This window comes from Carcharhinus amblyrhynchos, chromosome 4, assembly GCF_965287045.1.
Source record: "Carcharhinus amblyrhynchos chromosome 4, sCarAmb.v2.hapA, whole genome shotgun sequence".
Lineage (NCBI taxonomy): Eukaryota > Metazoa > Chordata > Chondrichthyes > Carcharhiniformes > Carcharhinidae > Carcharhinus > Carcharhinus amblyrhynchos.
The window spans coordinates 133744720-133757737 of NC_137327.1; the positions used below are offsets into that span (position 1 = coordinate 133744720).

Here is a 13018-nt window from a genome sequence, read left to right on the forward strand (position 1 = left end):
ACATGCAAATTCCGCACTGACAGTGACCCAAGGCCGGAATTGAACCTGGGTCGCTAGCGCAGTGAGGCTGCTGTGCTAACCGCCGTGTCAACCTTAGTCACCCTTATGTAGGATTATTTTATTCTCAGACGTATCCTTCTATCTTGCCCGGAGATGAGGGGGTTGGACAATGAAGAGAGACTAAATAGACTGGGTCTGTACTCTTTGGAGTTTAGGAGGATGAGGGGGGATCTTATAGAGACGTATAAGATAATGAAAGGGATGGATAGAGTAGAGGTAGAGAGATTCTTCCTGCTTAGAAAGGATAGCAGGACTAGAGGGCACAGCCTCAAGATAAGGGGGGCGGTGCAGTTTAGATCAGAGTTGAGGAGAATTTCTTCACTCAAAGGGTGGTGAATCTTTGGAATTCTCTGCCCGTTGAAGTGGTGGAGGCTACCTCGCTAAATATATTTAAGTCACGGGTAGATAGGTTTCTGATAGACAAGGGAATTATGGGTTTTGGGGAGAAAGCGGGAAAGTGGAACTGATCCACTTCAGATCAGCCATGATCTTATTGAATGGCGGGGCAGGCTCGAAGGGCTAGATGGCCGACTCCTGCTCCTATTTCTTATGTTCTTATTTACAACTCGGATGAGACTTTGAGTCTCTCTTGCAGAAGCATCAGTATTAGCAAAAGGGCCTTCACTATCCTAACCCTCCCAATCAAGCAATACATTCATTAGAAACCAAACCCTGCTTCCAGCCCCATCTCTCCCAACATGAGAATATCATTCCAAGGTTCTGGTATGACTGGCTGTGTCTTGTGAATGATTCTCCTGTCCTTTTTTTTCACCTTGGTCCTGCAGCTGGAATGTTTGAATCGGTGATGACACATTTCCTGTGGATCCATTTCTGTAGACAAAAAATTCTTGAAATTGGATAATTTCACTTTTCGAGAAATTGCAACCGATGTTGTAGCCGTTCTGTTGGATGTAATTTCCACATTCCTTTACTGGAGTTTTGTAATACCTGTGGGATGAGAAATGATTGTTGTTTCATTCGTAGTACTGGTTTTATCTGCTGAAATTCAAAATCAGCTGGAAAGCTGAATACGTTTGGAAATCATTGCATGCTCAAGAATTATTTAAAGAGAAAAAAGACCTTACATAGTGCTGTTCATGTCTTCAGAAAATTGCTTTATGGCCAATTAGGTGCTTTTGAGGTGTAGCCGCTGCTGTAATGTAGGAAATACAGCAGCCAAAAACCACGCATCAAATTCTCATAAACTAGAGAATCATTATTCATAGAATCAAACAATCCCTACAGTGCAGAAGGAGGCCATTTGGCCCATTGAGCCTGCACCAACAATCCCTATCCCCATGTATTTACCCTGCCAATCCACCCCGACACTAAGGGGCAATTTAGCATGGCCAATCAACCTAATCTACACATCTTTGGAGAATGTGCAGACTCCACACAGTCACTTGAGGCCAAAATTGAACCCAGGTCCCTGGCACTGTGAGACAGCAATGCCACCACGCCGCCCTAGTGGTTATTTGCCTCAATTACTCCATGAAGTAGCAAGTTCTATATTTTGGTCATTCTCTGAGTAAATACATTTCTTATTGGATTCATGAGTGGTTATCTCATGTCTGACTGCCATGAATGGAAACATCTTTTCTATGTCTACTCTCTCAAAACCTTCACTTGAAGCACATTACCATTCATCTCTCACCGTCCAATTGGAAACTGGTCGGTATTAAAATTCCAAAGTCATCAAAATACAAACTAAATGCTTTTGCCAGAAGAATCCTTGGCATGTTTGTATGATATTCCTCCATCATGGACAATGTATTGTGATCACAGTATTTAAATGTGTGAATTCTTGTGTTTTCTTACTCTGTGGGGAGTGTACAGCCTGTTCCTGTTCCTATCTCCTTTATTATCATTATAATTTCATGCTTGTGTTTACCTTTACTTATTTGAAGCAATGATAATTCGATAAGACCCCCTCCCCATCTAGGCCCTCTAGATCACAGATAACTTTCTTCCGCTCTGCTTTTGCAAGCTCTAAAATGGCCGCTAAGACCAAGCTCTAAATTGGCTGCTAAGATCTGCAGAGTAATAAGTCTCACAACACCAGGTTAAAGTCTGACAGGTTTATTTGGTACCACAAGCTTTCAGAGTGTTGCTCCTTCTTCAGATGAGTGAGGAATTGGGTTCATAAACAGGGCATGTATAGACACAAACTCAAGTTACAAGATAATGGTTGGAATGCAAGTCTTTACAAGTAATCAAGTCTTAAATGTACAGAGAATGTGAGTGGAGAGAGGGTTAAGCACAGGTTAAAGAGGCGTGATTTGTCTCCAGCCAGGACAGTTAGTGAGATTTTGCACCTCAGGCAAGTCGTGGGGGTTACAGATAGTGTGACGTGAACCCAAGATCCTGGTTGAGGCCACAACACCACACAACACTGCCACAGCAACCTCGGCAAGACATGCCAGATCATCGACACGGATGCCATCATCTCAGTGAGAACACCATCCACCAGGTACACGGTAGCTCAGCCGACATTGTCTACCTGATACGCTGCAGGAAAGGATGTCCCGAGGTATGGTACACTGAGGAGACCATGCAGACGCTACGACAACGATGAATGAACATTCCTCGACAATCACCAGGCAAGAGTGTTCCCTTCCAGTCGGGGAACGCTTCAGCAGTCACGGACATTCAGCCTCTGATCTTCCGGTAAGCGTTCTCCAAGGCCACCTTTACAACACATCACAATGCAGAATCGCTGAGCAGAAACTGATAGCAAAGCTCTACACACAAGAGGGCGGCTTCAACTGGGATCTTGGGTTCATGTCACACTATCTGTAACCCCCATGACTTGCCTGGGCTTGCAAAATCTCACTAACTGTCCTGTCTGGAGACAATACACATCTCTTTAACCTGTGCCTAACCAGCTCTCCACTCACATTGTCTGTACCTTTAAGACTTGATTACCTGTGAAGCCTTGCATTCCAACCATTATCTTGTAAATTGAGTTTGTGTCTATATATGCCCTGTTTGTGAACACAATTCTTCACTCACCTGAAGAAGGAGTGACATTCCAAAAGCTCATGCTGCCAAATACACCTGTTGGATTTTAACCTGGTGTTGTGAGACTTCTTACTGTGCTTAGCCCAGTCCAACACCAGCCTCTTCACATCAAGATCTGCAGACTCTGTGTTGCTTGAAGTGTTAGGTAGATGAGTTATTTGGAGGCTTCAATGCCTCAACTTTGTCTCTACACAATCCTGATGAATTCTCTCAATGTGCCGGGGTGCCTTCCCTCATGAGTTTGGTTGGTCGCAAATTCGGGCCCCCCGAGTTGATGGATATGTTTGTCATCTTCAGGGATGCTTCTGAGAGCACCTTAAAACACTTCTGCTGCCCTGCTGTGGTGGAGCTCTGAGTAGGGCAGTTATTACTTTGGTGAGTACACTGCCCACTGGGATCCTGAGATGTCTGGACATAAAGGATCTCAGTCGACAATCCCTGATCTCAGTAGAAGAGAAATGGGATGGGATGTGCGGGGGGTGCGGTTTGGTTCTGGCAGTTACTTCTCAGGTTCAAGTGAGACTCTGTCATTTCACCCGCACTCTTCTCCATTTTCCTCATTGCAATTCTTTGCCTCATATCCAACAAATTAGCCATTGGCATTGAGATAACCCATAGCACAGGCGGGAATTTTTTCAATCTCCACTGCCTTCAATCCATAGCCTCAGTCTTCAGCTTCAGAATGTAGATAATGCATGTATTTATATTCACTCAGAAACTGAGTTCCAGGTCATTATCAGCACTTTCTCCAAAAGCAAATGAGCAAATTAATCTTTACTAAACATTTGGAAAACTAAGGTTCCTCTTCCAACCAGCTCCCAAAGAAAAATAGCCCCTCCCATTTCCCCTCATTGATGGACCATTTTCCATATCTCGAGTGCCTCCTGCTAATGAAGGAATGATGTGGAGATGCCGGCGTTGGACTGGGGTAAACACAGTAAGAAGCCTCACAACATCAGGTTAAAGTCCAACAGGTTTATTTGGTAGCACGAGCTTTCAGAGAGCTGCTCCTTCATCAGGTGAGCAATGAAGGAAAACATAGATGATGAAATGCGTCGTCACCTCCAAGGTGCCAACTCAGCCTTTAGCTGACTGAGGAAAAGGAGAACCAGGATCTCAAACCCAAGATTGGGAACATGTGCAGTAATCTCTGCACTCTGATCTGCCTTAGGGAAGGCACCTCAAAACATCGGCAAGTACCACCAACAGCATCTTTGTAAGATCCTCCACATCAAATGGCAAGAAATGGGGTCCAACAGCAGCATCCTCTCCCAGGCCAACCAGCCCAACATCGAGGCAGTAATCACTCAAGTCTAGGTCTACAGTCAAGCTCTTAGAGAAACTTTTTTGTTCAACTAGGTAAATGGATAGTCATGGGAGCCTTTGCTGTGGTGTAATTCTGCACCAAGTTCTATCAGGACAGACCCATGGAACTCTCCACTCTACCTGATAGCAGACTCACCAGTGATACAGAGTGTAGTTTGGTTCCCCTTCACTGTGACTCCATGTACACTCCATGAATTCCTCATTGAAAACGATGCAATTCACATCTAGAGGGAAAGGAAATCACACTGTTACAAAAGTTGAATGCTGTGATGGAAAAGTAGTTAAAAGAATGGAAAGATTGCCGCACAATGGGTTACTTAGCCAGTTTGTGGAACTTTATTAGATGAGTATGGCTCGTTTACAGTCCAGGATAAAAGGGAGGGAAAATCCCCCAAAATGCCTCTGACAAACGTCATCGTGTAATCATGTGACACAGTGCACAGTTTACAATACACAACAGGCTGAATAAACTTATTCTGCGTTGTATGATTCTATGAAGTAACACTCCAGCTCACAGATATTGAGCACACGCACAACACTAAAATTGACTTGATGACAGAAGTGGTTGTAGACGGTTGTTTTTCAAACTGGAGACCTGTGACCAGCGGTGTGCCTCAGGGATCGGTGCTGGGTCCATTGTTATTTGTCATTTATATTAATGATTTGCATGAGAATTTAGGAGGTATGGTTAGTAAGTTTGCCGATGACACCAAGATTGGTGGCATGGTGGACAGTGAAGGATTTATTAGGGATTGCAGCAGGATTTTGATCAATTGAGCCATTGGGCTGGCAAACAGCAGATGGAGTTTAATTTAGATAAATGCAAGGTGATGCATTTTGGTAGGGCAGGACTTACTCAGTTAATGGCCGGACATTGGGGAGTATTATAGAACAAAGAGATCTAGGGGTAGAGGTTTATAACTCATTAAAAGTGGATAGAGAGGTGAAGAAGGTATTCAGCATGCTTAGTTTCATTGGTCAGAACATTGAATACAGGAATTGGGATGTCTTGTTGAAGTTGTACAAGACACTGGTAAGGCCACACTTGGAATACTGTGCACAGTTCTGGTCACCCTGTTATAGAAAGAATATTATTAAACTAGAAAGAGTGCAGAAAAAATGACTAGGATACTACCAGGACTTGATGGTTTGAGTTATAAAGAGAAGCTGGATAGACAGAGACATTTTTCTCTGGAGCGCAGGAGGCTGAGGGTTGACCTTACAGAGGTCTATAAAATAATGAGGGGCATAGATCAGCTAGATGGTCAATATTTTTTCCCAAAGGTACGGGAGTCTAAAACTATAAGGCATAGGTTTAAGGTGAGAGGGAAGAGATATGAAAGGGTCCAGAGGGGCAATTTTTTCACAGAAAGTGATGAGTGTCTGGAACGAGCCACCAGGGGTTGTAGTAGAGGTGAGTATAATTTTGTCTTTTAAAAAGCACTTAGACAGTTACATGGATGAGTTGGGTAACGAGGGATATGGGCCAAATGCAGACAATTGGGATTAGCTTAGTGGTTAAAAAAAAGAGGCAAGGTGGACAAGTTGGGCCAAAGGGCCTGTTTCCATGCTGTAAACCTCTATGACTCCACACACATACAGATAGACACACACAGCTTCCGCCTCCCTTTTCATTACTGAATCACAATAATTGCTGAAGCAGTTCTGCACTGTGCAAGGATCTCTGGATCTGGGGAACCATATTTGCATTTTATTATGGATTCTGCTGCACCACAGACACCAAAGGTACAACCATGTTCACATCAATACTTTTATTTTCTAGCCTGGATCTTCCTACTAATAAGTGTTGACAGCTTTCAGTTAGAAAAGTCACGGTCAGTGCTTGGAGAGCAACCATTTATAACTTCACTATTCAAAGGCACAGAAGGCAAGTTTAGTAAAATCTTCCGCACTTGGGAGGGCCTTGGGTAAAACATAAATAAAGGAATCATAGATACAACTCCTGTTTCCTCCAAGAACTACTGTAATAGGGTTGGCCGGGGCCAGGGGAAGGGGGACATCATCAGAATAATTATGCTCCACAGTTCTATCTGAATATCCACAATGAAACAGAAACAATTTGTACTGAGACAATGATTGGAAGATGGGCTGCTGGTCCCCAGTGTAAAAACTTGGATTTTGTATTGTAGGCCAGGTTTACATCAAGGAGATAGATATTGGGACTCCATAAATACATCTCTGTAAAGGAGGGCCCAGCCCACCACATCTCCATTCAGGAAAGATGGAGAAAGAATGGAGTCAGTCCTGCTACCCTTGTAGACAGGCCTGAGGCAGCAATAGATGTGAGTGGATGGTGAGGTTGGCAAGCTAGAAGACATGCCTCCATCTATTCCAACATCGGAACAGTTGTCATCAGCCGAGCATTCATAATAAGCCCATCTAGAAAAGCAAATGTCTAGTCAGCTGTCCCAACTGCTTCACTGATACAATGTCAGATCTAAAAAGAGCCAATGGGTGCACAGCGGTTAGCACTGTTGCCTCACAGTGCTAGGACCAGTACTGGGTTCAATTCCAGCTTTAGGTGACTGTGTAGACAATCTCCCCGTGTCCGGGTTCTCTGATTTCCTTCAAAGATATGCTAAATTGCTCCTTTGTGTTCCAAGTTGTGTAGGTTAGTGTGATTAGCAGGGTAAATGCATGGGGTTACAGGGATAGGGCCTGGGTATGATGCTCTGTCAGAGAGCCAGTGCAGGCTCGATGGGCTGAATGGCCTCCTTCTGCACTGTATGATTCAAAGCTGTCATGAAGAGCTGAACTGACTTTTTCAGTAGTTGACAATTCAGTGAATATTGGGGAATGAAACTGCTATGAGTAAACTCATTTACAGTTACAGAAGGAAAACATCGGACTTTAGGCCACTTCTGGTTAAAGCAAAGTATCTTCTTCCTTTTGCATCGACTGATGTTGACATTATTGGGGAACTATTTGAAGTGAGCCAAAGGTCTCCAGGCAGCTAAATTTCTGGGAAATTTGGAGCCACTAAATTTAACACGGAGGGGAATTCTGCAATTTCAGTCTGCAGTTGTCGCCGTCCATTTCTCACTTCCTCTGCACCACCACGCACAGGATCTATAATGCTCAATTTGTCTGGGGTAAGTGTATAATACATGATGCAAATAGGATTTAGCCAGTTAACTGAGAACAGCACAGCTCAGGGGCAGGGCCCTTTGACCAACCGAGACTGCGCTGACACACAACGCATTTCGAAAGACCTCTTTTTTTGTCCCTTTCCCTCTTATTCCCTTGCCTATTCACCACTCTGACGAGGTATCTCTTAAATGTTGCTGTTGTGCCTGCTTCCGTCACCTCCTCTGGCAATGTGTTCCAGGCACCCGCCAGCCTCTGTGCAAAGCGTGACAAACATCTGAATGTTATGCTGTGAAGTAAGGCCGATAAAATAGAAAGAACGCTGTCAAAAATCATTAACGAGCGGCCGTGACTGCCATCATCCAGCAATGGTGCGAGTCCACTGCCAGCAAAGAGAATGAAAGGACACTGGAAGATGAGATATGTAAGGAGGGACAAGATTCTCCCGCCTCCCGGCCACCTGTTTCCCGCTGGCGGGAGACGGCGTTGTTTGCTAGCGATGGAATGTACTGATCCCACTGATCTCAACGGGAATCCCCGCTGGCATCACCCCACGCCGGATGGAAACCTGCAGGTGGGGGTGCGTTGCCAACCAGACCGGAGAATCCTGCTGGATGAATGGTTAGAGAATTCCAACCAATTCCTCTATTACACCAAAGGAGGCAATTTGATCCCTGCCACACCCATCGAGCAGTAGTCACTCACAGACGGCCAACACTACATGCATAAGCCAGTTCAAATCTCCAGCTAGATTCTGACCTGCGGTTTATTTTCATTCATCCATTATGTCAGAGAGGAAACAAGTGAATCAAGACTCTTATTCACGCTCGTGTCCCGATTATTTTAATCATCATCCTTCTGAACCCTGCAACTGGATAACCCCATCACTCCAGATCAGCAATACTCAAACTATTATAAGACCATAAGATATAGGAGCAGACTTAGGCCATTCAGCCCATTGTGTCTGCTCCACCATTCAATCATGGCTGATATGAGCCTCATCCCCACTCATCCGCCTTCTCCCCGTAACCTTTAATCCCCTTATTAATCAAGAACATATGTATCTCTGCCTTAAAAATACTCAGTGACCGGGCCTCCACAGCCCTCTGCGGCAATGAGTCCTACAGATTCACCACCCTCTGGCTGAAGAAATTCCTCCTCATCTCAGTTTTAGGGGCGTCCCTTCACCCTGAGATTCTGCCCTCGAGTTCTAATCTCTCCCACTAGTGGAAATATCCTCTCCACATCCACTCTTGGCTTCTCAGTATTCTGTAAGTTTCAATTAGATCCCATCTCATTCTTCTAAACTCCATTGAGTGTCGATCCAGAATCCTCAACCTCTCCTCATATGACAAACCCTTCATTCTTGGGATCATTCTTGTGAACTTCCTCTGGACCCCCTCCAAGGCCAGCACATCCTTCCTAAGGTATTGGGTCCAAACCTGCTCACAATATTCCAAATGGGGTCTGACCAGAGCCTTATACAGCCTCAGCAGTGCATCCCTGCTCTTGTATTCTAGCCCTCTAGAAATGAATGCTAACATTGAATTTGCCTTCCTAACTGCCAACTGAACTTGCATATTAACCTCAGGAGAGTCCCGAACAAGGACTCACAAGTCAGATTTCCAAAGCCTTTCGCCATTTAGAAAATATTCTACACTCCTATTCTTCCTACCAAAGAGCACAACTTTGCACTTTTCCACACTGTGTTCCGTCTGCCACTTCTTTGCCCACTCTCCTAACCTGTCCAAGTCATTCTGCAGCCTCCCCCACTTCCTCAACACTGCCCGTCCCTCAACATATTGTTGTAACCGCCGCAAATTTAGCAACCATGCCCTCAGTTCCATCTTCTGGATCATTAATGTATAATATCTTGTAAAAGTTTAATTGATACTGAATCCATGATCTTGAGGTGCTGTTACTTTTTTTCAAAGCCCTGAGATATTTTCATTACTTAAGATAATGAGATCACACAGTGATAAAGTAGGAACAGGATTGTGATAATTCATCAGCAATGAAAATCAAACAATACCTTGAAATTTCTCGGTCATTAAAGTCTAAAATGTTACTGCCGGTGATTTTGCCCAAACATTTTTTTACGACATTCCTAAGCTCATTATTTTAATACATTCGTGAACCTATTTCATTTTCAGCATCCTCTACATTAGTAGACAAAAGCCTCCCTCGAGAGACACATTACACATCATCGGTAGTCATAATTTCTGAACTATCGATCTTTTAAAAATATTGAGTGCTGCAAATCTACAACTTGTCTTTTCAGGTGACAAGTAAAATTATAAAGGATGAAAAGCAGAAATAAAGAAGAAAAATTCAACTTGGTTATTACCCAAAAGATAACGATAGGTTAATATTTTTGGGATGCACAATTCTTCATCAGAGCTTCCCCAATGGTACAAGTTATTAAGTAGCACAGTATGTGTGTGTATGTGTCTGTGTGCATGTGTGTGTGTGTGTCTGCGTGTGTGTATGTATGTGTATGTGTGTGTCTGTGTGTTTGTGTGTGTGCATATCTGCATGTGCGTGTGTTCATGTGTGTGTTTATGTCTGTGCGTGTGCGTGTGTGTTTGTGTGTGTGTGTGTTTGTGTGTGTATGTGTATGTGTGTGTGTGTGTGTGTGTGTTTGTGTGTATGTGTGTGTGTGTGTGTGTGTGTTTGTGTGTATGTGTGTGTGTGTGTGTGTGTGTTTGTGTGCATGTGTGTGTGTGTGTGTGTGTCTGGGTGTGTGAGTGTGTATTGCTCATGCCAAATTAGTTTTTTCTCATCAGGCTACCCACAAAATCCCTACAGTGCTGAAAGAGACCATTCTGCCCATCGGGTCTGCACTGACTCTCCGCTAGAGCATCTCAGCCAGGCCGATCCCCACAACCCCACACATTTACCATGGCCAATCCATCTAACCGGTTTCCTCCCACAGTCCTAATCCTTGGACTGTGGGAGGAAACTGGAGCACCCGGAGGAAACCTACACAGGCACGGCGAGAATGTGCAAATTCCACAGCCACCTAAGATGGAATTGAACCCAGAATCGCAGAATCTCAGAATCCCGACAGTGCAGAAGGAGGCCATTCGGCCCATCGAATCTGCACTGACCACAATCACCACGCATTTACCCTGCCAATCCTCTGATACTAGGGTCGATGTAGCATGGCCAGTCAACCTGACCCGCACCCGGAGGAAACCCACGCAGACTCGGGGAGAACATGCATACTCCGCGCAGTCACCCGAGGCTGGAATCGAATGCAGACTCCTGGCGCTGTGAGGCAACAGTGCTTTGGGGGCCATGGGGTGGTGGGGGGTGGGGGGGGGGGATGTGGCGGGGTGGGGGGGGTGGTTAAAAATTAAAACAGCAAGAAGAAAATTTCAAGTTGCTTACCATTTAACTTTGTACCTGCTTCCCCGCTGCTAAATACCATGAGGCAGCAGAGGTAAATAGGCTGCAGGAGTGCTGATGTTCTCAGGATATGTTTCCCAGCCATTTTAACACACAGATCTTTTGAATGCGATCTTTATATACAGTCACCTTCCTCTTTCATTATATATCACACTTACCTTTGCTGCTTTAGGAAGATTTGTTCCTAGTTCTGCTTAATGTGCTCCCCAGCAGGCATTATCATGTGTCTGTTGGAATTTGTTTCATTCTTGTTCATCAGATGACTTCCACTAGCTGAGCCAGCATTTTCTGCCCACTCCAAGTTCCCCCTGAGAAGGAGCTGCCTTCTTCAATTAGAACATAGAAACATGAAAACATTAGATAGGAGCAGAAGGAGGCCATTTGGCCCTTCGAGCCAGCTCCACCATTCAGCTGATCACCCAACTCAACAGCCTAATCTGCTTTCTCTCCAGCACCTTTGATCCCATTCGTCCCAAGTGCTATTTCCAGCTGCCTCTTGAATACATTCAATGTTTTGGCATCAACTACTTCCTGTGGTAATGAATTCCGCAGACTCACCACTCTTTGGGCAAAGAAATGTCTCCTCATCTCCATCCTAAACAGTCTACCCTGAATCCTCAGACTGTGACCCTCGGTTCTGGAATCACCCACCATTTGGAATATCCTCCCTGCATCTACCCTGCCTAGTCCTCTTAGAATTTTATAAGTCTCTATGAGATCCCCCCCTCCAGCGAAAACAATCTTAACCTAGCCACTCTCTCCTCATATATCAGTCCTGCCAGCCAGGAATCAGCCTGGTAAGCCTAATGTAGTCTATAGGAGGGATTTTCCGTCCCCTCTTCCCCACTGCAACGTGTTTTCCAGCAGCGGAAGCAGTTTGCCATTGACCGCTGGTGGGACTGGAAAGTCCTAGCAGTGACTGTGGCATTTTGCATGAATCCACCCCTCCTGTCCCTAGGGAACCCATGCGGGGTGGGTCACCTTCGGCAGGACCGGAAGATCCCACCATTGCAAAGAGCCAGAGATCCCTGGCCAATCTATTGTAGATACGCCAACAGTGCTGTCAGCGAGGCCTTGTTCTTCCCAGTGTAAAATTATTGTACGGTCAGAGTGTGTTAGAACTCAGGCTGAAGCCTATTCCTCCAATTCACCCCGTCCCCCCGTTTCCCCTCCCACCAGCGGAGTATTGTGAAATTCTCACCATGCAGTATAAAATCGGATATTAAGAATTTGATGAACATGAAATACAAAGGAACAGCTTCTGATCCCCTTGAAGAGTTGATTGCCTGTCACAGACATGACCTGAATTCCAGCAATGTAACAACAAACATGTTCCCCATGTCCTAAGGCTGTCCTAGAGTAAATGTGTGGGATTTCAGCGATAGGGTGGGGAAGAGGACCTGGGTAAAGTTTATTCATTTATTAGTCACAAGTAGGATTAACACTGCAATGAAGTTACTGTGAAATTCCCCTAGTCGTCACAGTTGAGCGCCTGTTTGGGTCAATGTGCCTAACGCACTCTGTCAGAGAGTCCATGCAGACTCAATGGGCCAAATGGCCTCTCCTGCACTCTAGGGATTCCATGGTTCTATGATATCCAATTCTACAACTTGACCGACCCATTCATTGCCCTTTAGATTTCACAGTTCAGAGACACAGGGGAAGTATCAGTGGCAATTCTGGGATTTCGAACGGAGGAGAGAGGGTCATAACTTCCACCCCTTTCAGAGGTTACACTGCAATTTAGCTCCCAAAACCCCTTGCTGGGAAGACACCCAGATTACACAGAGGAATGTTAAAACTCAGTCATGTCATCCAATGATGGGAAGTAAAGGTTCTGCAACATATGGGGCAGGATTTTACAGCCTTGTTCGAGTGAGACCAGAAATTCCCGCCCGAGGTCAATGGAGATTTCCATTGCTGGACCCTTGCCTTGCTCTGATTCTGTAGTGGGTGAGGTTCTGGCCATGAACTTTATAGAGGATTGTACTATTTCTGTTTGAGGAAGTGATCGTGCTGACTGTTGCTTTGGCAAACATGAAAACCGTAATTCTCTGATGTCATACGCCTTGCTACCACTGCCACTGAGAAT

General features: G+C 44.9%; 1 protein-coding gene across 1 annotated transcript in view; it reads right to left on the reverse strand.

The window, feature by feature from the left end:
- LOC145342477 (cytokine receptor common subunit gamma-like) overlaps nucleotides 1-13018 on the reverse strand; it is a 37960-nt gene that overhangs the window by 23978 nt on the left and 964 nt on the right. Inside the window, exons 2-4 of the mRNA XM_080188040.1 lie at nucleotides 7605-7770; nucleotides 4544-4631; nucleotides 833-1008 (exon numbers count right to left, since the gene is read on the reverse strand). Of these exons, the coding sequence (XP_080044166.1) occupies nucleotides 833-1008; nucleotides 4544-4631; nucleotides 7605-7770 (430 nt within the window). The remainder of the gene's footprint in view (nucleotides 1-832; nucleotides 1009-4543; nucleotides 4632-7604; nucleotides 7771-13018) is intronic.